The sequence below is a fragment of the Diadema antillarum genome, unplaced genomic scaffold (genome assembly GCF_040938485.1).
Source record: "Diadema antillarum isolate AM-2024a unplaced genomic scaffold, OU_Dant_1.0 seq00000297_RagTag, whole genome shotgun sequence".
Classification (NCBI taxonomy): domain Eukaryota; kingdom Metazoa; phylum Echinodermata; class Echinoidea; order Diadematoida; family Diadematidae; genus Diadema; species Diadema antillarum.
In genome coordinates, this window is record NW_027271320.1 from 2,290,617 (window position 1) to 2,317,850 (window position 27,234).

Consider the following 27,234-nt stretch of genomic DNA (forward strand, 5'->3'; position numbering starts at 1 on the left):
CTGTTATATTTCCAATGTTTGAAACATTTCATTATGTGAATTTTGTATGTTAATTGATAATAATGCAGTTCTCAAATTTTCACTGTGATGTCAGGATTTGAAGCTGATAATCTTTTTGTGTGTGTGGTTAGAACACACCCCATTGGTATATGTTGCATTTAAATAATTGTGTAGATGGCGCCGAGGCCGAGGTCGAATCTACTCCCAGGCCGACGCATTCGCAGCAGAGCGACTGTGCCCGCCCCTCGCTAGGGAGAACTTTGGACGCCAGCGAATACGGAACGCGGGTCCCTCGCGACACTTTGGAGCTGGAACAGCAACCTCGCATATAAGGACGCTCCACCCACGAATCAGTTCATGTTCTGGAAGCGAACAGTTTGACAATTAATGTGACTCTGTGGACAACGCAGGTGAGCGATGAACCTGGCGGGTGCATGACACCCTGTAGATATGATTGGTTATGACGTGGAAGTGTCGCTGAAGTAGAGAGATGAAGGTCAGCTCAAATTGGTAAAAAGATGAAAATAACGTGCATATAATTCGAATATTGGTAGTTATACACTTCATGATAATTGCGGGTTAGCACAGAACCCGGAGGTAAACGGAAGCAGTGTAATTGAAGACAAGTGTTATAACCGCGGTAAACCGTCGTGCGTGCAGGCTGGTCGTCTCAGGATCAGCACTACGGGGGCGGGAACCAAATAGTGTTGCGCTTGATAGCAGATAGTATATTGTCGGGGATAACGAATTGATAGTGAAGCTGTTATAATTATTCTGAACAAGTGTTAAGCCAAAATTACAGGTGGAACCGGACCAAGGCAGGTTCCCGTTCACATGGTTGTCGAATATAAGAGTAGTGTAATTTAATCTATCTCACTCAGAATTTTGATTTTGCATTTTATGTTGGTCACAACTCCTTGATTTCAGTCACATGTCACATGGGCGGACTTTAATAATACTCAATCACACTCGTGCCATTCACTTTCATGTACAATTTAATACAACCATTTGTGGAATATTTACAGGACTGAAATCAAGGAGTTGTGACCAACAAAAAATGCAAAATCAAAATTCTGAGTGAGATAAATTAAATTACACTACTCTTATATTCGACAACCATGTAAACGGGACCCTGCCTTGGTCCGGTTCCACTTGTAATTTTGGCTTGACACTTGTTCAGAATAATTATAACAGCTTCACTATCAATTCGTTGTCCCTGACAATACCACTATCTGCTATCAAGCGCAACACTATTTGTGACCCTGCACCTCAAAACAAACAAAAAGTCGCCAGACATGAAGTTTTAGTTAAGACCATATTCTGAAAGAGCAGACTTTAAGCTTTAAAATGATGTATAACTCAAATCAGATGGACTCTCCTAATCTATCTAAATATTGGAAAGAAAGCACAAACTCAGGAAAAGTGTGAACTGAGAAAAGAGGCTCTGAAGTACAATGTCTATTCAAGCGCTTAATCTTTACCAAACAGTGCTGGCTGTGCGATGAATGGGACAAAAAACAGGAAGTAAACCACCAGAATAACAACAATGAAGGGATTATCACATTAAACTGAAATTAAGCATGCCTCATTAACACATTCTGTCCATAATTAATGTCAACTTTCAAAGCAGTAGCACTATCCTTTTAAAAGTTATTAGAGTTGAAAGTGAAGAGTGTGGACAAGGTTTCTCAGAAATGAAAAAGGGATTCTAAAGACACACCTAATCACACTATTCTACCAAAAATGTTCGAGTTAAACTGCTAAAAAAAACACACTTTCCTGCCCGTTTTTTGATACCAAATTTTAGCATAATGTAAAAGGAGACCCGCTCTTTCAGGAAATATGAAAAAGTCAAGTTCAGCTAGGTTGACCCATTTCACTTATTTTCAGTCCTCACGCAAAATCAGTGTGTGCGACTTTATGTTCGTTTTGAGGTGCACGGTCACATTTGGTTCACACCACCGTAGTGCTGATTCTGTGATGACCAGCCTGCACGCACGACGGTTTACCGCGGTTATAACACTTGTCTTCAATTACACTGCTTCCGTTTACCTCCGGGTTCTGTGCTAACCCGCAATTATCATGAAGTGTATAACTACCAATATTCGAATTATGTGCACATTATTTTCATCTTTTTACCAATTTAACATGACCTTCATCTCTCTACTTCAGCGACACTTCCACGTCATAACCAATCATATCTACAGGGTGTCATGCACCCGCCAGGTTCATCGCTCACCTGCGTTGTCCATAGAGTCACATTAATTGTCAAACTGTTCGCTTCCAGAACATGAACTGATTCGTGGGTGGAGCGTCCTTATATGCGAGGTTGCTGTTCCAGCTCCAAAGTGTCGCGAGGAACCCGCGTTCCGTATTCATTGGCGTCCAAAGTTCTCCCTAGCGAGGGGTGGGCACAGTCGCTCTGCTGCGAATGCGTCGGCCTGGGAGTAGATTCGACCTCGGCCTCGGCGCCATCTACAAAATTATTTAAATGCAACATATACCAATGGGGTGTGTTCTAACCACACACACATAAAGATTATCAGCTTAAAATCCTGACATCACAGTGAAAATTTGAGAACTGCATTATTATCCAATTAACATACAAAATTCACATAATGAAATGTTTCAAACATTGGAATTATAACAGTGCCTAGCTTATCAAACATCACCGCATCGTTTTCAAAAAATGTACACCATTATAATGTACTTTATCACTTATTCACGGGGTTCTCCGGGGCTATATGTGGTGCCCTGAAACACATTCACATCCTTTTGCACGACAAAGCAGAAATCAAATCGCAGTTTAACTTACCAATGACCGGTGTAATATAACCAAAATGCCTCTTCTTCTTGGCTACTGGGAGGCTGCAAAGGCTGTTGGAATACGCCTTCTGGCAGCAAACAAAATCTGAACTCTAATCAGCCAGTATACAGGCTGACGGTAAGGCGGACGGACGGCTCCTGGCCGCAAACGAAATTGGGCTTAGACACAAAATTATCTTGCCACCTGGCGCCTGAGTGTGGCAGGTTGGTTTTTTGCCATCACGGAGCTAACTCAATGTTCTCTCGGTGAAATCAAAATGGTGTCTGGATGTTCCTTTGTGCCGGTGGGGGTGGTTTGAAGGTGCCTCCTCTGGCGTCTAAGTACTGCTCAGCTAGTTTCACCACGTCCTTCGAAGTCTCGGGCTGCCGTTCTTTTAGGAAGATGGCCAGCTCTCGATGACACCCACTGATGAGCTGCTCCCGGAGGAGTAGATCTGCCAGCTCCTCGAAAGTGTGCTCTATACCAGAGAGGCTTACCCACCTGTTCAAGTAGTTCTCTAGTCGGTTTGCATACTGGGATGCCGTTTCTCCTGTTGTCGGCTTGCCTGAAAAAAACTTGGAGCGAAATCCTTCTGCAGTGAGCTGAAAGGATTTCAAGAGTGCATGTTTCAAAGTGTCATAATCATTGGATTCCGCACTTGACAATCTAGAGTGAACATCAAGAGCCTTACCTGTAAGCAGTGTGCTTAAGTTGAGTGCCCAGTCTGTAGTTGGCCAGTTTTGATTTTTGGCATATCGTTCGAACCGCTGTAGATAGGCATCTATGTTATCTTTGTCTTCGTGAAATAGAGGCAATTTTGGAGATCGAGCTTTGCACCCATTAGAACTTGATTCGCTTTTGGTTTGCTTTTCTCGCGCTATCGCCAATTGTAGCTCGGCTGTTTCTCTTTCCTGTCGCCTTAACTCTAACATGTCCGCTCTTTCCTCTCTGAGTCTCTTTTGCTCGTCTGTAACAAACTGCCTAAGCTCCTCTCCACTGAATCCGAACTTTTCTCCAATTTCAGTTAACTTAGCTAGCTCCATTCTGAATTACCTAAGCACTTATAATACAAGAATGTATTCAGATCAGTTCAGATCATGTACACAATGAATATACAACGATGCACCTATAGATAGTACATACATACAAATGTAGAGGAAACAAAAAAATCACAAGTTTTCCTCAACCTTTTTCTTTACACTGTTTTCTCCGTTTATATACCCATGTGACTTCGAATGCAACGAGTTATATTCCCGGACGTGCCCCCAGAAAATGTCACATGGGCGGACTCAAATAATACTCAATCACACTCGTGCCATTCACTTTAATGTACAATTTAATATAACCATTTGTGGAATATTTACAGGACTGAAATCAAGGAGTTGTGACCAACATAAAATGTGACCGTGCACCTCAAAACGAACACAAAGTCGCACACACTGATTTTGTGTGAGGACTGAAAATAAGTGAAATGGATCAACCTAGCCGAACTTGACTTTTTCATATTTTCTGAAAGAGCGAGTCTTCTTTTACATTATGCTAAAATTTGGTATCATAAAATGGGCAGGAAAGTGTGTTTTTTTTTAGCAGTTTATCTCGATTATTTTTGGTAGAATAGTGTGATTAGGTGTGTCTTTAGAATCCCTTTTTCATTTCTGAAAAACCTTGTCCACACTCTTCACTTTCAACTCTAATAACTTTTTAAAGGATAGTGCTACTGCTTTGAAAGTTAGCATTAATTATGGACAGAATGTGTTAATGAGGCATGCTTAATTTCAGTTTAATCTAATAATCCCTTCATTGTTGTTACTCTGGTGGTTTACTTCCTGGTTTTTTGTCCCATTCATCGCACAGCCAGCACGGGTTGGTAAAGATTAAGCGCTTGAATAGACACTGTATTTCAGAGCCTCTTTTCTCAGTTCACACTTTTCCTGAGTTTGTGCTTTCTTTCCAATATTTAGAAAGGTTAGGAGAGTCCATTTGATTTGAGTTATACATCATTTTAAAGCTTAAAGTCTGCTCTTTCAGTACATGGTCTTAACTAAAAACTCATGTCTGGCGACTTTTTGTTTGTTTTAAGGTGCAGGGTCACAAATGCAAAATCAAAATTCTGAGTGAGATAAATTAAATTACACTACTCTTATATTCGACAACCATGTGAACGGGAACCTGCCTTGGTCCGGTTCCACCTGTAATTTTGGCTTAACACTTGTTCAGAATAATTATAACAGCTTCACTATCAATTCGTTATCCCCGACAATATACTATCTGCTATCAAGCGCAACACTATTTGGTTCCCGCCCCCGTAGTGCTGATCCTGAGACGACCAGCCTGCACGCACGACGGTTTACCGCGGTTATAACACTTGTCTTCAATTACACTGCTTCCGTTTACCTCCGGGTTCTGTGCTAACCCGCAATTATCATGAAGTGTATAACTACCAATATTCGAATTATGTGCACATTATTTTCATCTTTTTACCAATTTGAGCTGACCTTCATCTCTCTACTTCAGCGACACTTCCACGTCATAACCAATCATATCTACAGGGTGTCATGCACCCGCCAGGTTCATCGCTCACCTGCGTTGTCCACAGAGTCACATTAATTGTCAAACTGTTCGCTTCCAGAACATGAACTGATTCGTGGGTGGAGCGTCCTTATATGCGAGGTTGCTCTTCCAGCTCCAAAGTGTCGCGAGGGACCCGCATTCCGTATTCGCTGGCGTCCAAAGTTCTCCCTAGCGAGGGGCGGGCACAGTCGCTCTGCTGCGAATGCGTCGGCCTGGGAGTAGATTCGACCTCGGCCTCGGCGCCATCTACAAAATTATTTAAACACTGTTAAATGCAACATATACCAATGTGGTGTGTTCTAACCACACACACAAAAAAGATTATCAGCTTCAAATCCTAACATCACAGTGAAAATTTGAGAACTGCATTATTATCCAATTAACATACAAAATTCACATAATGAAATGTTTCAAACATTGGAAATATAACAGTGCATAGCTTATCAAACATCACCGCATCGTTTTCAAAAACTGTACACCATTATAATACACTTTATCACTTATTCACGGGGTTCTCCGGGGCTATATGTGGTGCCCTGAAACACATTCACATCATTTTACACGACAAAGCCGAAATCAAATCGCAATTTGACTTACCAATGGCCGGTGTAATATAACCAAAATGCCTCTTCTTCTTGGCTACTGGAAGGCTGCAAAGGCTGTTGGAATACGCCTTCTGGCAGCAAACAAAATCTGAACTCAAATCAGCTAGTATACAGGCTGACGGTAAGGTGGACGGACGGCTCCTGGCCGCAAACGAAATTGGGCTTAGACACAAAATTATCTTGCCAACTGGCGCCTGGGTGTGGCAGGTTTGTTTCCTGCCATCACGGAGCTAACTCAATGTTCTCTCGGTGAAATCAAAATGGTGTCTACCACGAAAAGATCCAACTCTACTGTTAAATTGCTACTCGACTACGACACTCCTTTTCGAGGCATTTGGAATATTTGATACAACTAAAAGGACTTGAACGAAAACACCTATACAGCACTCTCCCGGAACTGGAGCTATTTCCTGTCTTTTCTTTCTACATTAATTGACATGCAAAAATAAATGAACTCCTCTCGGTCATCGATGGCGCGACTTGTAAAACATTTACACCTGTCCTAGCACTTTCTCTCTCTCACTCTCGCTTTCTCTCTCGCTCACTCACTCGCACTTTTTGTCTCGTTATCCCTACACGTAAACATGTTTGTCTAGTTGAATGACCGATAGGTGATGTATATGAAACAACCTGGAAATGCATTTTCAATGTGACACCCGTTAAAACGAAGCCCTTGTTACCGGCGGTTTTCTTTCGTTATATGGCAATTTGGTTATACCGAAAAAAAAAACAAAACAATACAGATACATAAAGGGGATCATGTTTTATTTCATCGTAACCGTAATTTCGTTATAACCGCGTTCGTTATAACTGGAGGGCACTGTATAGTATGATTAATATACAAGGAAAACCGTTGGTGTGATTATAATATTATTTACTATGAACAAATCTAGGTTCCAAAACTGTTTAAATGTCTTTTAAAAAAAAAATCTACCTGTTTTTTGCCAAGGATTTTGAAACCTCTGTGCAAATTTGAAAAATTTTTCACAAATCTCTTAATGCGTGGAAGTGCTTGAATAAGCCAAAGTTCGGAACGCATACTATGGCGGGGCTCCTGATCATGGAGTTTGTTTACCAAAGATTCATATAGAAAAGCCGGGGAAAGGTGACGCTGATTTGTGTGGTCTCTCTACTAGACTAAGAACTTTCTTGTTTTGTTTTTCTCCTTGCTATTCTAACATTCTGAAATATTTACCCATAATCCCGACAATCTGCATATGAAACAGGCAAAATAAATTTGATGTAATTCCTTGCCATTACTGTTTAAAGATTGTAAATATATAGACCATTATATTTTTCATGTGTGATTTATTTTGATATGTTTCAAGCTCAAAGTTGTCAAATCACGAACGAATTATCAATGCCAGATGACCGCTTGTCTTAGAGTCTTAAAGTGAATAAAAAAAGAAAGTCACCGCATAAATGACCAATAGAACATTTAAGTTAGTACCTATTTGCGACAAGATATACGAAACTTCTCAATTTCACTTTGAGGGCAAACATTGTTTTATAAACTTCTAACAGGTATTATTGTAATCAGAAAATGTATATTGCACCATTATTTTATCAAACAAAAATAGGCAAAAATAACAGGAATTTGGCCATAAGAGTGAACTGATTTAGTTTTTTCTGTCGTTGTTTGTCTGCATCACTCACAAAATCTAGAATTCCTGGGATTTTCTTCTTCTTCTTCTTTCAATAACCGCAAAAAAACATAAACTTCTTTTTTGTAATATACATGTATATATATAGGATTTTATTAAAAGTTCGTGTCTTCAACTCACAACTCTTGACACATTTCCATCTTCACTTCCACGATTCTCTTGTTACTGTTTATATACTTTCTTTACCATTATATGACTTTTAGATAAGAATTTAGTGTGTGGATATTTACTCTTTCCTATCCATTTTTACTGTATGTCTTTGATCTATTTTTGTGTGCGTTTCTTTAGAGTTGTGTCTTTGATAAAGGACATTCAAGTTCACCGTCACATACATGTGAGTTGAATGAATGAATGCAGCCATATTAGCAAAAAACATCGGTGAAAGTTTGAGTAAAATGGATCAATTCGTTCAAAAGTTATTAATTGTTGAAGTTCATGCGTAGTCACTGCTGGATTCAGAAGACTAATACCATCAAATATCACCGTTTAACGATAATCCTACGATGAATAAAGAGAATTTCACATTGTGCGTGTGTGTATGTTTGAAAAACTCATAAATTCCCTCGAACTGTCACTGACATTGAAGGGAAATACTATTCCCCCTGCCTTCTAAGAGGCAAATCAAGTGCTCTTTTATGATGTGAGAAAAGCGAAAATATGTTGAAAGTTCTATATATTTTAAGTATACATCATTCTACCACATCAAAAGCTGCTGTAGTATCTTCATCAAGCGACGGCGGCATTCACATTTCAGATTTTTCATAATTTTGAACGGACTGTCGGATTTTCCTCAATCGTTCACTGATGTGCTCTATTTGATGCATTCTTTCAATTCGCATGTGTATGAAGGTGAACTTTTTCTTGTTTAAGAGGAGACATTTCCCTTGTTCTTTTGGTGTTACTCGCCGTATCAACATGAATATCACAAATGAATAACAATGGTGTATGGGTCAAATCAAAATACTGCTTTAGTATGAATCAATAGTAAACGATATCAAAAGGTATAACGTTTTGAATGAAAGGATGAATAATCATGATAACGTGTTAGGATAATGACAACGGATGACAGTCGCTGAAAAGCAAATTTAAAACTAACAATAGGGAAGCTGTATCCGTGCTAATATTCAATACACTAACACACTACGGCACAGTGACATCTCTTTTTTATTTCTCCCCCGTCTAATGGTTAAACGTTGCTACCAAGACGCGTGAAATCTTCAGCGAATATAAATATTGCGACAGGAAAATTTCTTCCTGATGAATGCAATTGACACATTGCATTAACACCTGGCCCCGTTATTTCATATGAATGGGCTTACACACTTTATTTGTTATTTGAAAGCTCGACATACGATGAAGGGGCAAGACGACGAAAAATAAAACGCATACATACCTGTCTCATACTTCGTTGAGTGTCACTGAGAAACTCGTTTGACGACTTTCCATTGATAGTAATGTTCTGTATCTGTAGCATATTAAACGAAAAAAAAAACCAATAACAACAATGAAACATTCTTGAGTTTGGAATAAATGTTCTCATTTCAGTCACTGAAAACCGCATGACGAAGTAGTATGGAGGTGTATATCGAAGCAACTCGATTCATTTTCACCAAAAAATAGAACAGTTAAAACAGCAAATGAATTGATGTTATATACCATGTCTTTTATGATAAAGCATGTTACATAAATTTTCCTCTTCCATACATTTATGCTTATAGACTTAAATCGATATTAGAATTGAGCTACAAAGACGAAATCACAATTGCAGATAATGACAATGTCAATGTATAAAGCGTGTAATCGTATTGTTGTTTTATCAGCACGACTATGGCCGTCATTACATATAGGCCTACATGTGTATTAAACAAAGTAATCGATGGACTTATGTCTACATACCATGCTGCTCGTTGCTTGTGATGCAAGGGTCGTGAAGAATGCCTCAGGCAAGTATTCGGAGCATTTGAGATCGACACGTACAAGATGGGGCATATGACACAGAAATCTAGCCAAGTCTTCCCCTCCTGGGTCTGACACCAAAACAAAGTTCAGATCAAGTTCACGGATCTGTAGAAGAAAATATAAAATACACATCATAGGAACACATATTTCATTTCTTTCGTTTTGTTCTGTAGTTTCTTTTTGTTACTATCTAAGGTGGTAACATATTTAAACAATGTTATTCAGTCTTACAGCTTAAATTGCTAGAAAGTTAGATTGCTGTTAAATTGTGTTAAATTGCTAGAAAGAAAGATACACAACAGGGCCAGTGCTCGTTTGAAAGATTAGAGATGGTTGACATTGATCGATATATTTCTGAGTGTTTATGGCTGTTGTTATTTACAACTTTTTTGAGAAAATCATAGTTTAGTGCACTTTAATAAAAAGAAAATTTCACAAAAATGTACTTTTTTTTTTACTATAAAAGTGCACATTTCAGTCTTCAAGTTGTAACTGATGTACGTTAAGGGTAATATTATTCCCTTGCCTTCTGAAAGAGAAAAGTCGAAAGCTACTTTTGTTATGAAAGAAAAATGGAAATATGTTGAATTGTCTTTATTCTTTCTTCATATCGTTGTACACATGTGACATCACAAGCTATATAGTAGTCTTTTCATCCGGCCGCGACTACGCAAAAATTTCAAAAATTCATAACTTTTGAACGGATTGTCCGATTTTCTTCAAACTCTCACTGATGTGTTCTGCTAATTATAGTTGCATTCACTCAATCCACATGTCTATGACGGAGAACTTGTCCTGTCTTATTTTCCTACGCGAACAGCATGGGGATATGTACATGCACACTATGTGCGAACCGATTATGTGAGTTTAAATATGTAAGGGGAAACGTGTTGGGAATAGCACAATCTAGATAATGATAGTAATAGAGATAACATTGACATAATTCAATTCGCTGTATGCGAAGGGATTATTGCATTCAGCCGAAATTGTGCACATGCTATGAACATAACTTATTCATGACCAATCCTAATTTCAAAGCAGCAGCATTATCTTTTCAAAAAATGAAAAGTTGAGTTGAAAGAGAAAACTGTGGACTGGCTTTTCAATAAATGGAAAGGTGTCTCTTAGAAATATCTTATGTAACAATTCTACAAAAACAAAGAAAAAAAAACGTTTTAGGAAAACTGCAAAAGCAAAAATCAATGGGTGAAAAATGACAATTTCTTGTATATTCCAAAATTGTAGAATTATGTAGAATATGAATTTTTCTTTTTCACAATAAAATGTGACAGTGCACCTCAAAACGAACATAAAGTCGCACACACTGATTTTGCGTGAGGACTGAAAATAGGTGAAATGGGTCAACCTAGCCGAACTTGACTTTTTCATATTTTCTGAAAGAGCGGGTCTTCTTTTACATTATACTAAAATTTGGTATCATAAAACGGGCAGGAAAGTTTTTTTTTTTTTTTTTTTAGCAGTTTATCTCAACTTTTTTGGTAGAATAGTGTGATTAGATGTGCCTTTAGAATCCCCTTTTCATTTCTGAAAAACCTTGTCCACACTCTCCACTTTCAACTCTAATAACTTTTGGAAGGATAGTGCTACTGCTTTGAAAGTTGGCATTAATTATGGACAGAATGTGCTAATGAGGCACGCTTAATTTCAGTTTAATCTGATAATCCCTTCATTGTTGTTACCCTGGTGGTTTACTTCCTGTTTTTTGTCCCATTCATCGCACAGCCAGCACGGTTTGGTAAAGATTAAGCGCTTGAATAGACACTGTACTTCAGAGCCTCTTTTCTCAGTTCACACTTTTCCTGAGTTTGTGCTTTCTTTCCAATATTTAGATAGGTTAGGAGAGTCCATTTGACTTGAGTTATACATCATTTTAAAGCTTAAAGTCTGCTCTTTTAGAATATGGTCTTAACCCAAAATTCATGTCTGGCGACTTTTTGTTTGTTTTGAGGTGCAGGGTCACAAATGATTTATTGCGTTGGTATTTTTTTTTTTTTTTGTTGTCTTCGTTGTGGTTGCAAACTATGTACATTTCTACCAATGTAAGGGGCAGCATTTTTGGAGTAGCATAATCTGATCAAAATAGTGATAGTGATAGAGAAAATGCTGAGCTGTCATATAGGCGACTACATTGGCACTATTGTTTAAACAGACTTGCACCCAGAGTGCAATCATCCAGCGTTTTATCTCAAATTGTCTGGAAAACATACAATCTTATTCTACCGAAAAGGTTGAAATACATCGCACATAATCATGAAAACGGCATCATATGACTGTGCCGTAATACTTGTCACAGTTAAAATGATTGTTAAAACTATTGTTAAAATTGCTATTATTATTGAGAACAACTCTTTATTTGCCATGATGGAAACCCCCTGTGTGCCACGTTATTCCGATACACGAAAGTAGTCATGCTTCGAGAAAGAATTATGTGTTTCCAATCTATATAACTTCTACAAAATTCTGTTATTCTGGACATAATAGTGAGCAAACTTGAAGAGGAATGCCAAGCTTTGCTTTGATATAAATTGTATGACAAATCTATTTCTATTTATCTTTTTCAATGACCAGTTGCTACAGTACTGTACAGGCATGACTTTCGCACGTGAAACCGTGAGAGAAACTAAAGGCGGTGTCACACCTGTACGGGCAAGCTACGCGGGCTTGTGGCGAGGAGGTAGTTTAAAACACGTAGAAGATTTTCCGCGGGCGGACAAGAATGTTTGCAATTTTCGCACATGTTTCTTACTTACTAGACGCGTGCTACTTAGCTTCTACTTGCGTGCGTTCCGTGTGACTCGCGTGAGAGCTTTGAAACCGATCCATTTTCTGTTACGAGCGACTTACGGAGATTGCGAAGTACCTGCTTTGGAGTTGCCTGTGAGGTGCTACCGGTAAGGGTTTCCTATTTGTGTTCTGCGCGTGCCTCTACGGGCAACTCCCGTGACTCATTCGGAACAAGTTTTGAGCATGCTCAAGGCCTTGTCATGCCGTATCTGGGGAAGTTTTGCGGCTTGACTTGCGGGGAAACAAATGTGCTACCCGGAGCTCTCCGCAGTTGGCCCGAACTTGACAGTACCTAGCACTTATCTCGTCCTTAGTTGCCCGAAGGTGCGCACGCTAGTCCAATTTTCCCGCAGCAAAGTTTTGAGCATGACCAAAACTATTTCCGGATGAGTCGCGAGGATTGCCCGAAGAGTTCCACGCAGAAAACCCGTAGGAGGGCCGTAGCCGCCGCAATTCACAGGAATTTGACCAACTTGAAGTAGGTCAGTTGCCCGCTGATCTATGCCTATGTGAAGGGAGTGCGTGCCATTTGTGGGCTCATTCTGTTCTTTGTCCTCTGTCCTCTGTGGTGTCGAGGACTACCTGGTCCCTTTCGGACAGGACTTCATCCGCCGAATGGACTTCAGCAGCAATTTGATGCATTTGCTGTTAATCTTCCGGGCTTTGTGGCTGTCCATCCACTGGACGTTCTCTGCCCTTGTGCACTTTCCGTCTACGGGGCATCTTCACTTCAATCTTGAAAGCTAGTTGACAAATGATTGTTTGCCCATCCACTCGAACCAGCCTATTGTTCAGGCTAGCACTCTCCTCGCAGGCGACTAGTACGCAGATAACACGCAGTTGTGGCGCAGGCACTTCGCAGAGCACGTATGTCGCCCGTAACTGACATAAAAGAAGCTATCACGAAGCTATCACGTGACACCCACGCGCCTAACATGCAGTTCAACGGAATACACGGAAGAAGGACTTAGGTATCACACGTTTATCATGTAATACCCACGCCAAACTCGCCCTAAACCTTGTCCGGCCGCAGAAATTATTCTGCGTGCTGAAAAATCCCTATACGCAATAAGCCCGCTTAGCTGGTGTGACAGGGCCTTTTTTGGCAGCGGGTAAATAGAGCCAGCGTGCGCACCTCCGGGTAACTACTTTTGAGATACATGCTAGGTACTGTCATGTGCGGGTCATCTGCGGGGACCTCCGGATAGCAAAAATGTTCTTCGGAAGTCGCACGCAAGGCTGGTGTGACACGGCCTTTAAGCCCTGGTCACAACTCGCCGTGCGTGCTTTTCGTCCGTACGTTCTTGGCAGAGGCCACGGCATTCACGTTTTTTCTAAAAACGTGGGGAGGAAGTGACTAGCGCAGGAAGGAAGTACGTCCACGCACGACACTCGCACGGTTGCGCAAGGTGTAAGTACGTGGCCCGCACGCCACGTCTGGCCGTGAGGGGTTACGTGCATCGTACGTTGTGCACGTGATTAGTGAGTTGTACGTGCTTACAACTTACAATCTGCGTGCGATTGCCACGTTCTCTTGCGGAGGCTGTAATTACACGTGTTGCTCACGTACGGTATCCCTACTCTGTCGCATGTTGTAAGTGCGTGCAAGTGCGATGATTTTTTTTTCCCGTCATATGCTAGGGGTAGGCCTATTAGGACCATCTTCCGAGGTTCTTCAGATGTATAATCATACGTCTTCTCCATACGTGTAAATGGTAGTTTAACCTTCTGTGTATCATATTCATTTCATGTCTATAGGTTTTTATATTTTGTTGAAAGAAAATGAGATTGAAATAAATGAACTAAATGAAATATATGAAATGTGTGCATATTTGACTCACTGAGAGAGAAAGGGTTAATAGGCTATAATTATCAGGTATAGGTCATAGGTTACATCACGTATAAAATGGCATTGTATTACCTGATGTAGGCTAATAGGCTACTGTCAATATCAGGTATACAATGACATTGTATAACATTATTTTGGTTGAAACATCCTCACACATTGGCACTGGAGGTGAGATGCATATGATTTGCTGTTATGAAGTCTACCATCTTTATACCCAGTTTCAGAGGTTGTGGCATTTCAGCCATGGAGGCATTTTTGAGCTAGATTTATCAGCATATTACTAGAACAATGAATGTAGGCCTATGGTTTGGCAGTTTTATCTCAGTCTGAAGGTGTCACGTTTGCAATTAAGGCCCTATATAAGGTAATACTGTCACAGAAATTTCTTCCTCGCTTAATTTCAAAATATACACATTCTCAATTTCAGAGAATGGTACTGACTTTATCACTGTTCTGCATACACAATGATGGTCAATGCCTTTTAACCACGCTTGTGCAGCTCTTAAATGTCACAACTTTTCAAAACTCCAAAAACCTGGTCACTTCATGTACTGACCACATAGAGCTCAAGATTTCTATATGCTTTGCTTCTTCAAGCAGTTTTTGACGGTGTCTTATGTGCCCTTTATAATGATATAACAATAATTTTTTTCTGTGTATGCGATTTTTTCGATCCCATAATCCTTACAGGGCATTTCTGACCGGTAGGTGAAATAGAACAGTATGAATATATAATTGCCAACATCAGGACATCTTGGAGACGAAATGATAATACTCTTCCGTCGGCTCGGCTCGTGTACATTGCAGAAATCACTGCGCACAACTTGCGTTTTAAGTGCGGAGCAGGTGCTTATTCGGCAAGTTCGGTACGGTCTGCGTGCTCTACTGGACAGTTGAACTCGGGGAAGTGTCGAATAAACACGGGCTGGCCACTTATTACGTGCTCAACACGTACGTGCTACGTGCGCCGTCCCTCGAGCAAGTGAAGGTGGGAAAATTTTAAAAGACGCACGGAGTCAGTGCGTTGTACGTACGTTCGCTGTAGAGGGCACGTACGTTGCCCGCACTTCGGGCGAATCCGTAGCCCGAACGCAGCGAAAGTTCCTCGTGTCCTAAAAGTGCTACGGCGGGTCTGCGTGCTCCAAAATCCGTACTGAGGCGGTACTTAAGACGTACGGATCCCCAAATTTTGCCCACGTTTTTGCAAGTAGACAGCACGCACTTGCAAGTACGGCGAGTTGTGACCACGGCTTTAGAATTTACACGCACATTTAGTAGGGAACACCGCTTGATAGTCAATCACCACGTAGAATGCAAGCTGTATGCCAAAGGAACAAAAGCGCGAGAAAAGCTTTCATTGTACCGCGGGATTAGGCGATTTATCGATCGGTTTAAGCGGATTATGTTAGTGTGTTTGAGCAGAATATGTGAAGTTGGCACGCCGTCGAATGAGTGGGACGTGGAAACATGGCACATAAAGAGTAGGCCTAAAACAATCAGTACAAATTGAATGGCAATATGAATAATAATTGTAATAACAAAAATGATACAAACAAGAACGCGAAGAAATATCGATGCTTATGCCAATTAATATCCTTGTATCAATACTTATATGAAATTAGTACTTAGAGGCTCACAGGCTGAAGTCAGTGAGTAAGAATTATAGTTTGCGACGAAAGTCTAACGTTAAATGTATCAACTCGTTTTTGAAAGGAAAAATGACTTATTCTAGCACGATCTGGGGGCAGAATAGTAAGAAAGCTTAGGTCTTTTTCATTAATGTGAAGTGCGTATAATTAGAGGTGACATACCTGACAACTTGACGCTAAGGCGGCGGCTGCTGAGAGGAATCTATCGCTCAAGAAGATACAGTCCACTTTGACCTTCGAAAGGCGTGGCATATGACACAGCCAAACCCCGAAGTTTCTTCCGAAAATGCTATTGAATGGACAATGTTTATTATTTTCACTTTGGGTCAACACCAGATCTTGGATCTATTAGAAAAGAAACAAAAAAAAATGAATAAACGGAAATCAATCATTTAATTTTAAAACAAAAACGATGGCATTGAATAATTGCAATTTAGGTACGTAAAACCCATGCAAATGCAGACGACTGGATCACGCTTTGTTAACATTGTGTCCTGGCACGATTATAACTCAAGCATCAGTTTGATTATGCCTTACCCACGTTACCACAAGATTTCCAAAGCAGCGGAATAGACCAGAAGCTTTTGCATGTTTCATCACGCAAAGTCTTCAAATGAACTATAAACTACGTTAATTATATCAATGTAAGAGCAATATGCTTACAATAGCATAACCTATTCAAGATAATGATATTGATAGTGATACAATTCCATTCGCTCTGTTTCATAGGGTCATAACAAGAAGCGAATTAGATGCTAAACCGCTGTATAAGTGACTACGTTAGCACTGTCACTTATACAACCTGCACCCAGAGTGGCAATCATCCAGTGTTTTCTTTCAAATTGTCAGGGAAACATTTTATATAAATTTATCAATACATGTGACCGTGCATCACAAATCGAGTAGTCGCACTCCTTGTTTCTACGTGAGGACTCAAAGGAGGTGGGATAGGGTCAACCGCGTCAATATTAAGTTTGTCATAATTTTTGAAAGAGCTACCCTTCTTCTACATTACTCTTAAGTTTGCAATCATTGAATTAATGGGAAAGTGCATTTCCAGCATTTTTTCTACAACCTCCCTTTTTTTTTTTTGGTAGAGTAGTGAGATCAGGGATGAGTAGTGAGATCAGGGATGTCTCAGAACCCCTTTTCATTTCTTGCAAAACCTTTGCACGCTCTTCACTTTCAAGTCTGATAACTTTTGAAAGGATAACGCTACTACTTTGAAAGTTGGCAGTAATCATGGGCAGAATGCGTTAATAGAGCACGTTTAATTTCAACGTAATCTGATAATCTTTTCATTGTTGTTGTTCAAGCGGTTTATATTATGTTTTTGTCCCATTCATGTCACAGCTAGCACGGCTTGGTGAAGATTAAGCGCTTGAATAGACAATAGACCCTGCACTTCAATGCCTCTTTTCTCGGTTAACACTTTTCCAGTGTGCATTCTTTCCGATATTTAGATAGGTTAGGAGAGTCCGTTTCAATTGAGCTATATATCATTTTAAAGCTTAGATTCCGCTCTTTTAGAATCTGTCCTTAACTAAAAATCCATGTCTGGCGGCTTTTTCTTTTGTGATGCAGGGTCAGACATACACACACACACACACAAAAATATAAATATATATATATATATATATATATATATATATATATATATATAAATAAATATAAATATATATATGTATATATATATATATATATATATATATATATATATATATATATATATAATATGTATATATATATATCAACAATTATACCAATCATTGTGATGGCGATAAAAGTAATGATGATAATATCAAGAATACTAGAAACAAGAAGATGTAGAAATGACAATGCTTATACCAATTCAATCGGAAGACGGACATCTAGATATAAATAATTCAGGTCACCAGGGCATGAAATCTGAAATAGAAATATTAACATTGTCCCTTTGCCCTCGTAGTCTACTAACGGTTCAAATACAATAATACTCACAGGCTGCGTTCAATGAGCAGAAATTATTCTTTGCGACGACAGTCGAATCTGATATGTCTTAAGCCCTATTTTTTTTTTTTTGGGGGGGGGGGGGGGGAGGTTACAATGATTTATTTTCACATGATTCGGAGGCAGAATAGTACGAAATCATAGGTATTTCTACAGATGTGAACTGCGTAAAATGGTTAGAGGTGACATACCTGACAACTTGACGCTAACTCGGCAGCTGCTGAAAGGAATCCATCGCTCAAGAAGAAACAGAGTGAGTCAACTTTGAGCTTCGAAAGGCGTGGCATATGACACACCCAAGCCCCAAACTTTTCTCCGAAAATGCTATTGAATGGACAATGTGTATTTTCACTATGGGTCAACACCAGCTCTTGAATCTGTTAGAAATGAAACAAAAAAGCACATAACGAATAAACGGACATCAATCATTTCATTTAATTTTTAAACAAAAACGATGGCAATGAATAATTAAATAAAGATACGTAAAACCCATGCGCTTGCAGACGACTGGATCACGCTTTGTAAACACTGTGTCCTGGCAAATATATATTAAACTCAAGCATCAGTTTGATTATTCCTTACCACGAGATTTCCAGAGCAGCGGGATAGAGCAGACTGTTTTGCATAATTCATCACGCCAAGATCTTCAAATAAATGGTAAAGAACACCTCTAGAGAGTGCAATGTACAGAAGAATGTTGAAAATGATGAGCAGTGGACACATGACCTTCTGGCCGTGCAAATTACAGATTTCTGGGTCTAAAGCATGAGGAAAGATATGCTGCGTTTAATGGCAACGGAGTGTCCTGACTCGTCATCTTAACGAATGGTTCAAGTGAAGCATCATGTCTATCTTTCTTTCGTCGGCTGTTATTCCTGACCTATGTCCCTTTTAATCAAAATTTTGTACCATTTCATATCAATCTTGTGACCCTGTATTGAAAAGCAACCAAAAAGTCGCCATACATGTAATTTTGAATGAAATGAAATAATGAAAACATAGACATTAAGCTTTAAATGATACATAACACAAAATTTCCTACCATACATAAATAGCACACAACACACTCTGGAAAAGTGTTCAATGAGAAAATGGTTTTTAAAGTTTATACACTATATCTAATTATATTCAAGTGCAGAATTCCACCACGCTGTGCTTTAAGCAATGAATTTTACAAAAAGTAGGAATTGAATTTCTAACAGCCACAATTAACGGCGTAAATCTGTACCCTGGAATAAAGGGGGAGGGGGGTATGATCGGCGATAGTCATCACACGCAGCGGCAGCCGCAGCCGGCGCAAAGGGGAGGGGGATGGGGGTGGAGGTCTCCCATTCTTTTGGCAGAATATCATACGAAGCAAATGTATGTCCACTTTTTTTTTTTTGCGGAAATTTTTGGGTGGAAGGGAAGTGGCAGCAAAAAAAAAAATATATATATTTTTTTGTTCGGTTGTTTTTTTTTTTATCAGCCTATTTCGGGGGAAAATGGCACCTCCAAAATGTGAAGATTTTTTTTTTTCTTTTCAGCAGATTTTGGTGCCCAACTCGATTTCAATAACATAGCGCCCTCCCTCCAAAACATGCACAAGCCCGCGATGTGTGGGCCTTCGACGAAAATCTAAATGGAATAAGGTAGCAATAATTGGAATATGAATAGTTATTCCTGTGAATGTAATTACGTAATAGATATTTCCTTATGTTGATCGGAGCTCTGTATTTTCTTGAATTGAATTAATTTAAACCCATAAGGAGTCGACCCTATTTGACGATGAGGGGGAGGGGATGACACAGTGTTACCCCCGTACCGCATGAAAGATTCCAATTCTGTGTCAAGAATTTACTGCATTCATATTCAGGGTTGTGTGTGCGGTATCCCCCCCCCCCCCCCCCCAAAAAAAAAAGAAAAAAAAAAGAAAAAAAAAGATACAGCTAAGAAGGATATAGATAAAGAGTTCTCTAGACTCACTGGATTTGCAATATAGGCAAATGCCAATATGGCCGCCATATAGGTTTAAAGGGCACTAGGAAATGAAAACATACAAGGGTTAAAATCATTAAAAAAAGTAAAGTTTAGAGATTTTCTGGGTCAAAGTATTCTAATCTGATTTTTTTTTTTTGGGGGGGGGGAGGGGTCTAGAGTCAACTTGTCCTTATAAGGTCACCTAGAGGTCATTCGGGGTCAAGCCATTGTATTCATTATAGGTAATCTAAAATTAGCTCTTGCATGGTCAATATTCCAGGAATTCCAGCCTTGATAACAGAATTGCAGTTGTCGACGGCTAAAAAAAAAATATATATATATATAAAAATATATATATATATATATATATATATATATATATATATATATATAATATATATAATATATAAGGGCGCCCGCCGGGGTGGCCTATTGGCAAAATCCAATATGGTCGCCACCTCGTTTAAAGGCCGCTATGACAATTACAAACCTTAACAGTATAACAACAGTTTGAAAAGTCAGCTTTAGAGGTTTTTCTTAGTCGATTGTGAAGATATCTTATGGTATGAAGTTAACTTTTCCATATGATATGACCCTAAATGTCATGTGGGGTCAAACCATTGCTAATAATATATTTACAATAAGTCATTTAAAAATGGGTTGCCTAGAAAAGCAATGTAGCAGGAATGTCAGTCTTGCTAATAGAATTGCAGTTGTCGAGGGCTGAAGGAGGAGTGGGCTTTCTCAATAGTGTTAAACATCAATATGTCTCTTTTCGTGTTAAAGATTTCAAACAGTAGGTATACATTCATGAATAATAATAAAATACATAACCCCTTTTTGAGAGTGATAAGGCGCTGAGGATCTGAAGACTTAGTCACATTTCAATTTCACTTTAATGATTACTTAAGGATTTGTTTCTGCATCATTTCAATTATGACCTGTTATTAATTATCAAGTTCACATTGTACATAAGTGATGTTCTGTCCAAAGCTATGAGATATCACAGTTCATGTCACAATCATTTTTTTTTTAGTTCTACAGGACCTAAGAGGAAAGGTCCTCACCGACTGGTCATATTTGCGGAATTTAATATGTTTGCATTCGCTTTAATGACAGCCAATAGACCTAGTTGTTGTTTTTTGGTAACATCCATTCGAAGAATTTTCAAGATTATTTTGATGGTTGGATTATTATTTTCATCTTCATCTGCAAGAAAAGCGATAACAAATATACTGAAATGAAAAAAAAAAAATCCTGCTGTTACCTAATATATCCATAGTTTAGTGATAAGGGGGGGGGGTAATAAGGGCTACTCTCTATATTACTAGCTTCCTTGAAGTTGCCACTAAAAAGAAAAGTGTCTTTAATTGTCTGTCGCATTTCAGGGATCCTTAATACCTATATTTTTTCATAATTCAGATTTGAATTCAATAAAATGATAATTATGAGGATCACTGCTATTCTGGATGAAAAAAAAAACAATTGCTGTGTTAAGACCACTTTTCAGTGGATCAGGTTGGTATCAATTTGCTTTTTTTTCCAACTTGTGCACAAAAATTTGCTGAGAATATTTCAGGCTTCCAGTTGGTTTTGGAGATGTCTCCATCACCTGGGGCCATGTCGTGGGGACTAGATATGTCTGCAACGTCTTCGAGATGTCCTCGCAACTTACGATGGAGAAGTTGCTGAGAAAAGACGTCTCTGGTAAGTCTCTGCGACTGCAAAAGCAGTGCCAACATCCCCGTGAGTTTCAAGCTAATAAATTGTCCCTTCGTTTGAAGACATCTCGGTCGTCGCCCTGGAAGTCGCATTAGTTGTGACAGCACAAATATTTTTCTTCGTGGCGCTGGCATTGCGACATGGTCTCCTCCAGTCAGATAGGCCCTCAACCCCCCCCCCCCCCCACCACCACCACCACACACACACATAGACACACACACTCTTGCAGCAATTAAAAACTACAGATCATGGCTCGTCTGACATCTGCTCTACATTGTGCATTTGGACTTTCATTCGTTCATTCATGTATTTATGCATTCATTAATTTTTCCATTTCCATTTTGTTGACCTCCCAACGCATGCCCTGAAACACCTGAAGTGGAGAAGAATGCAATTTTGTAGTGAAGCACTGCGGAGAGTGGCTGATAGCATTTGCCATGTACCAGTACCATCTTTACTCCTACTCCACTCCCTGAAGTCAGTGATCACATCATGGCCCATGCTGTCATGATTTTAGTAGAAACTCGCTTGTAGCACCGCTCGTCTTCGAAATATTGATACAGCGCCGTCTGAGCAATTTCAAAATTTCATTTTTTTTTTGTAGGCCCTTCTACATATACATTTGTGACGAGAAATAATGTCGGTGTTCGTGCAAGTCATATGATGATGCATTTATGACAATCCGAAGAATGTTCATATTTCTATAAAAACTCATTACAATATAACTTGCTTCCTTTTGCCAAAGTATTATTTTTTTTTCAATTCAACTCAATTCAAAGTTTATTTCATTTTCGACAAAACATATAAGTTACATTTCTTTTAACAACAGAGAATAAGGCAAACAGAACATTTTCATTGAAAAGAATGTACAACAATTAAGGATCTTATAGTAATTATACATTGTAGTAAAAGAGAAACAGAAGTGATCGAAATGAAGTACATGTATAATTTTGCTTAAAGTGCGAAGAATGGAGAGACCCACTAAAAAGACAAAGCTTGTAGAATGTGGGCCCCTCTGGAAAAATAACAACGATGGGAAGATTAATTGAAGCATCATAAATACAAACGGACAAAATAGAAGAATAACAGAAGAGGAAGAAGTCTGGAAGCCCACTGAGCATTAGATTCACAGATGAATGCACTTACTTTCATAGACGCGAACAAACATAGAACAAGACTATAGACAAGCAAAACAACTGCAGGAGAAAAGGCTGTACGGAACAAAACGGGGTGGACAAGACTAACAGACGCGAACAAATATGAAACAGGCAACAAAACCACTGCTGAAGAAAAGGCTGTATACGGGACAAAACGGAATGGACAAGACTCACAAACCGAAGACAAAATAGCAAACGAAAATGCACAACAGAGACAGCAATCTTCGACAGAAGCATGTCAAGAGAAACAGATGATAGTTGTGGAGAAAAAAAAAAGTAATATTGTAACGCCTGAAAGGAAGAAAGCAAGAAAATGAAGGGACGTATGAATAGGAGTAAGACAGAAATTTAAATCTTTGACGGTTTGGGCGTTAGCGTAAATGGCAGCAGACATCCAAAAGATTACAATTTATTCTTCAAAGAGGAGAAAAGGTGAGTAAGTAAATATGTGAGAAAGAAGGCCAAATGGCTAGTTCAGTACGGTAGAGTTATACGATTGCAATAGAAAGGACTTCAGTCTCCTCTTAAAAGAATGTATGGATGGGGCGTTTATTATATCATGAGTCAAAGAATTCCAAATAATTTGGGCCTTAATAAATAAGTGTATTTTTAGCAAGGATCGTGCGTAAGATGGGTAAATGGAATTCATTGGAACGCCCAGTGGGATATTCATGAAATGATTGATTTTTGAGGAACATAGAATCAAATATAGATGGAAGCAAATTGCTGCAATACTTGTACATAAATTGCCCTAAATTATACAAAAACAGATCTTTAATTTTTAAGAGTTTGTTAGAAGCAAACAACGTGTTTGTTTGAGAACTTACAGGGGAATGGCAGATAACGCGGAGGGCTTTCTTTTGCAAGAGGGACACTCTATCAAGTAAATTCTGATGCGTGTTGCCCCAAACTAAAACTCCATAGTTCAAATAAGGTAATATTAACGACGAATATAACATAAGTAATGTTTTTGTGGAATATGAAATTTCAATCTATTTATAACACCTATATTACGCGATATTATGTTACACATACTATCAACATGTGATTTCCAGGAAAGTTTATCGTCTACAATGACCACCAAGAATTTAATATTTGATACCCTTTGTAGATGAGAATCATCTAAAACTATATTTGTATTTAAACTATCAACAGTATTACTAAAAATCATATATTTCGTTTTTTTAGCATTGAGTGATAACTTATTAGCTTTGACCCAGTTTGTCACTTTATTAAATTCAATATTGATTTAGTGAACGAGAAAATCAGTATCATTATGGGCAAAAAATACATTTGTATCATCTGCAAAATGAATAAAAGAGAGGTCATCAGATACGCGACAAAAATCATTGATATAAATAATGAACAATAACGGCCCTAAAAGACTTCCCTGTGGGACTCCACATTTAACTTCTCTGATAACTGAATCTTGATTTTTAATTTTAACAAATTGTTTTCTATCGAAAATATAACTCTTGAACCACTCCAAGGCCTTCCCACGTTCTCCATAATGCGATAATTTATAAAGTAAAATGTCATGATTGATGGTGTCGAAGGCCTTGGAGAAGTCCAAGAAAATACTAACTAAATGAGAATGATCATCAATGGCATGAACTATTCTATCAACGAAATGTAAAAGAGCATGTGAAGTACAATGTTTCTCACGAAAACCAAACTGAGAGTTCGTAAAAATTTCATGTACCTTCAAAATTTGTATCATTCTCTTGTAAATAAGTTTTTTTTTTCTAAAACCTCAGACAATGAGGACAATATTAAAATTGGGCGATAATTAGGTCCTACTGAGTACAAGTTTATCGCCTTTCTTACATATTGGTATAACTTTAGCCAATTTCACTTCATCGGGAAACACACTGTTATGGATTGACAAATTGAATATATGAACAAGTGGATCAACAATCGAGGAAATAACATCCTTAAGTATAAAATTATCTATCTCATCATAACAAGAACTTCGTTTGTTCTCAAAAGAGGAAACTGTATCAATAATTTCAAATCTATTAGTAGCTGTAAAAATAGGGAATCAGGGTTGCGCTGGCCTAAAAAATAAGTAAAATGGGTTTCTGTTGTGGGAATAGTTTGAGCATATTTTTACCTACTTCTGAAAAATTGGAATTTAAAATATTTGCAATAATGTATGAAGAGAATCATTAATCAATTCATCATTCATTTTTTTTTTTACTCGGATCATTCATGGCCTGTTTTAAACTTTTTAAATTTTTTTCAAAAATTGCTTGAAGTATTTTTTTTTTCAGGACGTAAAATCATTCTCAAAGTATTTTTGTATGATGTATATCTATTCTTCGATCGCTCAGTTTTTTTCCAACTTATTTTTATAATACAAACGATTTTTCCTATCAATTGAATGAAGGATTGATTTTGAGATTCAAGGTAACGTCGGTGTTTTTTTTTTATATTCTGTTCTATCTTTTTGTTTTGGAATTACACCATCTAAATGATGATTGAATATTTCCATAAAATTATGAAAAGATTATGAAAAGATATATTGATATTATTGCTGCCAAACACTCCTGACCAATCAGCATTCTCGAGAGCCACATCAAAGCTAGCTAACTTTTCCGGTGAAACTCTACGACTAAACAAAGGAAATGAAAGAGCTTTAATATTAGATGATGTTTTAAGAGTAAAATAAGTCATTATTGGAAAATGATCAGTCACATCTGAAAGAATTATGAAAGAATCGGTGAGGGTTAGAATATTACCAAAAAAAAGTTATCAATGAGGGTGGCAGAACGATCTGTAATACGTGTGGGTTTAGAAATGAGCGGAAGAAAGGATGAGGAGAGAAGTGTGTGAATAAAATCACTAGAGATATCCTAATGTTCAGACTTCAGCAAATCAATATTGTAATCGCCGAGTAAACAGCAACCCTTATTTCGGAAAACGTGAAAATTTGCCAAATCCGAATAATAAATTTTAAAAATCATTAGCGTTTGAATTAGGAGGTCTGTATACAATGCCTAACATAAGATTTCTACATCCTGGGATGAGAATTTCTATAAACAAAGATTCAACCGTATCGTCCATTCTAGAAATATTTTGATGGACAATAGTTTCAAATTAACATGATATATACAATGCAACACCCCCCATCATTCTTATCAGGCCTATTATTAACAAATAAATCGTAACCATCAATTGCAAACAATTTGTCTGCATTGGAAGTTAACCATGTTTCACTTAATCCGATAACCGATAACGACTGACTGTTATCAGATTCTAATAAGCACTTTAAACCATCAAAATGTTTATTCAAACTCCTTATATTTAAAAGAAAAAAAAAACAAAGAAAGGGTATCATCAGAGATGTTATGAATCATAATTATCTTTATATTGATTTACCGTAATATAATTGCATAACATATTTTGAGTGAAATCATTACTAAAATCATGAGGCAATTCATTAGCTCCTGTATGCAGGCTATCGGTAGATACATTTGTAACAAACATGAAAAATCAGGCAAAAGGAAGCAAGTGACAATCATATCATAAGGAAAATTGGATTGTTTATTTACTTTAACAGATATGTTATATTGACATATTTTGGCGTTCACAGCATGTTTTTATAGAGGAAAGAGCACAACAATCTAAACTCTACAGAAATTGATCGTTTATTTCATTTTTTTCTTTCCTTTGTAATGAAATACCTTATCTTTGTATGAAAACGTTTTCCTCATGTTATTGCCATAGCAACGATAATAATGTGGGATGAACATAGTAAAAACAAAGGCTGATAATCATCATAGTAATTTCTGATGAGTATAGGCAAAATCGGCACCTCCAAAATAGATGAAGTAGCACAAAAACCTAACTCTCAAGAACTGTATTAGCTACTGATTTACTTCATTCCTTCTTTCCTATTAATTGCAATGCTTATTTGTTTGTTTTTTCCTTTAAAAGGCAGCTTTTGTCATGTTATTGCTATGGCAACATAAATCATGTGCAATGAACATAGCTGAAAAAAAAAAGCTAACAATCATGATAGTAATTTGTAATAGGTATTCTACTCAATCTTGTCCTGTTGTCTTGCTATTGCATCAAAATATTATACGTTTCTGTATAAAATAGATGCTACCATGAAAACTGTCATTGCTATGAGGTAACTATGACATGACATTGGAAAAATTGTGATGTTTGATTTGATTACAAAGATGTGTTAATATTGACATATTTTGGTGTTTGTAACATGTTTTTATGATGCTTAATGAAAAGTACATGTTCTTTTTAAGAAAAAAATTCGTTGCCATGGCAACGGCTGACGACGTCATTTGTGACTGTGCACCTCAAAACGAACATAAAGTCGCACACACTGATTTTGCTTGAGGACTGAAAATAAGTGAAATGGTTCAACCTAGCCGAACTTGACTTTTTCATATTTTCTGAAAGAGCGGGTCTTCTTTTACATTATGTTAAAATTTGGTATCATAAAACGGGCAGGAAAGTGTGTTTTTTTAGCAGTT

General features: G+C 38.0%; 1 protein-coding gene across 1 annotated transcript in view; it reads right to left on the minus strand.

The window, feature by feature from the left end:
• Positions 1–5,545: 5,545 nt before the first annotated feature.
• The window catches only part of LOC139730188 (uncharacterized), a 77,618-nt gene continuing 55,929 nt past the window's right edge, over positions 5,546–27,234 (minus strand). Inside the window, exons 12-16 of the mRNA XM_071641084.1 lie at positions 18,089–18,274; positions 16,071–16,253; positions 9,543–9,710; positions 9,040–9,111; positions 5,546–5,623 (exon numbers count right to left, since the gene is read on the minus strand). Of these exons, the coding sequence (XP_071497185.1) occupies positions 5,546–5,623; positions 9,040–9,111; positions 9,543–9,710; positions 16,071–16,253; positions 18,089–18,274 (687 nt within the window). The remainder of the gene's footprint in view (positions 5,624–9,039; positions 9,112–9,542; positions 9,711–16,070; positions 16,254–18,088; positions 18,275–27,234) is intronic.